This window comes from Cyprinodon tularosa, unplaced genomic scaffold (genome assembly GCF_016077235.1).
Source record: "Cyprinodon tularosa strain WSP-4 unplaced genomic scaffold, ASM1607723v1 ctg72, whole genome shotgun sequence".
Classification (NCBI taxonomy): Eukaryota; Metazoa; Chordata; class Actinopteri; order Cyprinodontiformes; family Cyprinodontidae; genus Cyprinodon; species Cyprinodon tularosa.
Genome location: NW_024039474.1, coordinates 143,117 through 147,723, shown reverse-complemented (window position 1 = coordinate 147,723; position 4,607 = coordinate 143,117). Strand labels below are relative to the sequence as shown.

The following is a 4,607-nucleotide window of genomic DNA, read 5'->3' as shown; positions in this document are numbered from 1 at the left end:
TTGGATATACTTCTATAATTGACCAAGTCATCTGGGTCAAGAGACGGTTTCTTAAGCAGAGGTTTAATTACAGCAATCTTAAAAGCTTTAGGTACATATCCCTGTAACAGAGATAGATTAATCACATCTAAAATGGAGGAGGAGATCAAAGGGAATACCTCCTTAAATAACCTGGTTGGAACTGGATCTAACATACAAGTTGAAGGCTTAGATGAAGACAATAATTTTGCTAATTCAGAGAGTTCAACTGGATCAAAGCAGTCTAAACCCGGTTCAGATTCCATGACTACCTCAGGTACAATCGCGGATAGAGGAGTGCTTATGATCTTATTTTTAATAAGATCAATCTTATTTATAAAGAATCCCATAAAATCATTGCTGCTAAGAGCAGGTGGAATGGACGGTTCAACAGAGCTATGGCTCTGGGTGAGTTTGGCAACTGTATTAAAAAGAAATCTAGGATTATTCTTATTCTCCTCTATTAATGAGGAGAAGTATGCTGCTCTTGCTTTACAAAGGGTCCTCTTATACAGCAGTAAACCATTTTTCCAGACTAGGAAGGACTCTCGCAGGCCTGTGGAGCGATATTTTCTCTCCAGTTTCCTAGCATTTTGCTTCAAAGTACGCAGCTCTGCATTAAACCAAGGAGCAAGCTTTCTATTTTTAACGGTTTTCATTTTCAAAGGAGCTGCGTTGTCTAAGGCAATACGCAGAGAACTAGCAACCCCCTCAACAAAATCATCAACCTGTGAAGGGGAATAAGCTAAGCTTTTGCACTCTGCAGCACTGCTCAGTGACACAGAGCAGAGAGAAAGTGAAGCAGATTCTTTAAAATTTATAACTGCACTATCTGATAAAGATCTACTAAAATTGAACCTTCTTTTGGGGGAGGAGAACTCTGTTAAAGTAATCCTGAAGGTTATTAGAAAGTGGTCAGAGAGGACAGGGTTGTGAGGAAATACTGTTATTTCTTCACATTCTATGCCGTATGTCAGCACAAGATCCAAAGTATGAAGATGAGAATGCGTGGGACTATTCACATTTTGAACAAAGCCAATAGTGTCTAAGATAGCATTAAAGGCTGCTCTTAAGCTATCGCCTTCAATCTCAGCATGGATGTTAAAATCTCCCACTATGATGACCCTGTCAGTATTTAATACCAAATCAGAAAGGAACTCTGAAAACTCATCTAAAAATTCAGAGTAAGGACCTGGTGGACGATACAAAGTTACAAAAAGAAGAGGTTTTCTTGCCTTGAAATTTGGATCAGGGAAATTAAGGGTTAAATGTTCAAAAGAGTTGTAGGAATTAATTGTTTTGGGAGTAATCAGTAAGTCAGACTCGAAGATTGTTGCTACTCCTCCTCCTCGCCCAGAACTTCTGGGGATGTGAAAATTTAAATAGCTTGAAGGAGTTGCCTCATTTATGCTCACATAATCCTCTTGCTGCAGCCAGGTTTCTGTAAGGCAAAACAAGTCAATGTGATTATCACAAATCAAGTCATTAACTAGTAGACTTTTAGAGGAAAGCGATCTTATGTTAAACAGACCGCATTTAATTGTTTTAACTTTTTCCCCAATTGGAGTTATTTTGATTTTAATTAGATTATCATGATTTACTCCTTTGGGAATCTTTGCTAATTTATTAGATTTTGGTCGTGGGCAAGACACTGTCTGGATGGAGTAAAGATTGGGTAACAGTAGAGAAGCTGCAGAGATGTGTGTTAAACTACAACTCTGCTTCCTGGTCTGCACCCTGGGTGGTCAGGGTTTTGGAGGACTAATAAATGTGGCCAGATTCCTAGAAAGAAGAGCTGCACCATCCAAAGTGGGATGGATGCCGTCTCTCCGAATCAGACCAGGCTTTCCCCAAAAGGATTGCCAATTATTAATGTAGCCCACGTTGTTTTCAGGGCACCACCTAGACAACCAGCGATTGAATGACGACATGCGGCTAAACATGTCATCACTGGTGCATAAAGTTTCAGTACTCTTTTTTTCTTTTTTTCGGGGGGGGGGCTGAGCAGAGATTCTCCCACTTCTGGGAGTCCAGCAGTGGCTGGATCACGGCCGCTGTTAGCAGAGCTTAAGGTAAGGTGAAACATCATACTGGAGCATCTTCTTTGGAAGTAGGAATCTAAAGCCTAAAGAAAATAAAGAGTGGTTAGGCCTCACCATAAAACAATAAAAAAAAATAAGTAAACATTTGTGTAACTGAGCAGCCTCTCATCAGACATGATCTTGACAGGCCAAAGCAGTGAGGATGCTATACCATAAAAAAGAAATGAAGAACATAAAAGCTAAACTTACAGTTTTTTACAGTCGCTAGGACCCATTTTTCAATACTTAAGTCACTTTTTCAAAACTCTTCACACAGTTCTCCAAACCAACTTTCAGCTTGGCACAGCAGTTCATTTCACATTCAAAATGCACTAAAACTACCAAATCACTTCATACATATCTCAAATCAACACATTCTTCCATAACACTAGCAAAGGTTGACAGCCAACAAACACACTTTGTCACCCACAAAACAATGACCTAAAAAACACTAACAACATGTAGCATTATACAATCTCGGTTAATAATTCACTGCAATAGAGGTTACTGGAATGAATCAGACATGATGCAGAATGCTTCAATATATTTTATGTCTTTTATTTGTTTTTAGGAGTAATTCCAAAATACAAGAATTTGTATTCACATCATCCACTGATACAGATACAATAGTAATGCTAATCTACTCGGTCTTCTCCATTTGGCCACAGGTTCTCATCCACATCACATCTTATGTCATCTAGGGCAATACACCTAGGAAAGAATCTTCTGGCATGCCTGATCCATCCCTGACAATCTTCTGCTGATATGTCCAGGCATCCACTATTCATTGCGTCCAGGAGGGACATTTGATTATGTGGATGGTGGTCATAAACCTTCCACCTCCATGAGGAAAAGAATTCCGCTATGGGGTTGAGGAATGGAGAGTAAGGTGGGAGGAAAAGTGACACCATTCTTGGATGGGCTGCAAACCACTCGGTGACTGCACGAGAGTGGTGAAATGCCACATTGTCCTATACAATTATAAATGTTGGTGGATTTCTTCTCTCTGCATCCCTTTCCTCACCTAGCACAACCCTTCCATAGAGATCATGCAGGAACGCAAGGAGACGTTCAGTGTTGTATGGCCCAATTAGTGGTTTGTGTAACAGCAGTCCATCAGTGGATATTGCTGCGCACATTGTGATGTTGGCACCCCTCTGGCCCGGGACATCCACTGTGGCTCTCTTCCCAATCACATTCCTTCCTCGTCGCCGTGTTTTGGCCAGGTTGAAACCTGCCTCATCCACAAAGATGAAAATGTGGGGCGTTTGCCTGCCTTCAATCTCCATGACTCTCTATAATAAATCCACAAGGCAACATAAGCTGTTACAGTAGTAAACATTACCTAAAAAAAATTTCTTTGTGTGTGTTTTGTTCAAAAACAGTTCTGTATTTTATTGTGATCTTACCTGGACATATTGGTTCCTGAGTTGCTTGACATGTTCAGAGTTCCTCTCAAAAGGCACAGTGTACAACTGTTTCATCCTTACCTGATGTTTTTTCAGGACTCTAGAAATAGTTGTGATGCTTACACTGTGAATATTTGCAAAAGTAATGTTGTCTGCCAAAACTGTGTCTCGAATCTCAGTGAGTTTTATGCCATTGTTTCTGATGACCATATCAACAATGGCAGTTTCCTGCACATCAGTGAGCATCCTTCCTCTCCCACCTGTGTGAGGTAACCGTTGAGTCCTAAGCAGAAATGCTGAAGCAATTACACACAAGTCTATTTACTTCTGTAATGTGCAACTCAGTCAAATGCCCTTGCAGAATACAAGTTACCTGTTGGTTTGCCGGAAAACTCTAACAATAGATGCCACTGTTGAGCGTTGCAGATTTGGCTGCACTCTCTGACCAGCCTCTCTCATTGAGAGACCATGATTTACTACATGATCAATTACAGTAGCTCTGATCTCATCTGAAACTACAGCTCTTGGTCTTCCTCTTATTCTTCTTCCACCACGCATACGTATTCCTCGCCCCCTCCCAGCCCCTCTTCTTCCTCTTTCAGCCACTTCTCTGTTTCTTGCTGGGTCCATGTTTACATCACAATACAAAACTATTCAGCAGTTGTCTCCTTTTGTAATGAAATTGAAAGAGTAACACCTGTGTAGATGTTCATCTACAATGAGAATCAGCTGTGGTTGGTCCAATTGTCCACTTATTTTTATAGCATTTAATTTTAAGATGTAAAATATATTTCATTAAAATATTCCTGTAGAAATGTTGCAAATTGCTGTCTTATTCAGTTTTGTATTATGTTATTGTTTTGAACATAAGTTTAACAGTTTTGAAAACAGTATGTAAGCATGTGCAAATTGTCCTGTAGGTACACAGAGTTTTGGCGGTTGTTGTGCCGAAGTGAGAAAAGAATTAATGTAATTTGAAAGATGTAGTCATTGAATGCATTTTGTGCCAAAGCAATGATAAATGATCCACAGTTTAGCCCACATATACTTCTGTTGTGCTCACTGTGTGAAGAGTTTTGAAAAAGTGACCTAAGTATTG

At 39.9% G+C, this 4,607-nt stretch overlaps 1 protein-coding gene across 1 annotated transcript; it reads right to left on the bottom strand.

Annotated features, from left to right (window-relative positions):
* Positions 1-3,070: 3,070 nt before the first annotated feature.
* LOC119772615 lies at positions 3,071-4,109 on the bottom strand. Its single transcript, XM_038269080.1, has 3 exons — positions 3,882-4,109; positions 3,509-3,791; positions 3,071-3,394 (listed from the first exon to the last, which is right to left on the bottom strand). Exons 1-3 carry the CDS (start codon positions 4,064-4,066, stop codon positions 3,071-3,073), a joined length of 792 nt encoding a protein of 263 aa, XP_038125008.1. The 5' UTR covers positions 4,067-4,109.
* Between the last annotated feature and the right edge of the window lie 498 nt (positions 4,110-4,607).

Coding starts and splice junctions, on each gene's coding strand:
- LOC119772615 (XM_038269080.1), bottom strand. CDS start 4,066: ATGCGTGGTGGAAGAAGAATAAGAGGAAGACCAAGAGCTGTAGTTTCA. Junction 3,792..3,881: donor GTTTTCCGGCAAACCAACAG/GTAACTTGTATT, acceptor ATTTCTGCTTAG/GACTCAACGGTTACCTCACA. Junction 3,395..3,508: donor TCAGGAACCAATATGTCCAG/GTAAGATCACAA, acceptor GATTTATTATAG/AGAGTCATGGAGATTGAAGG.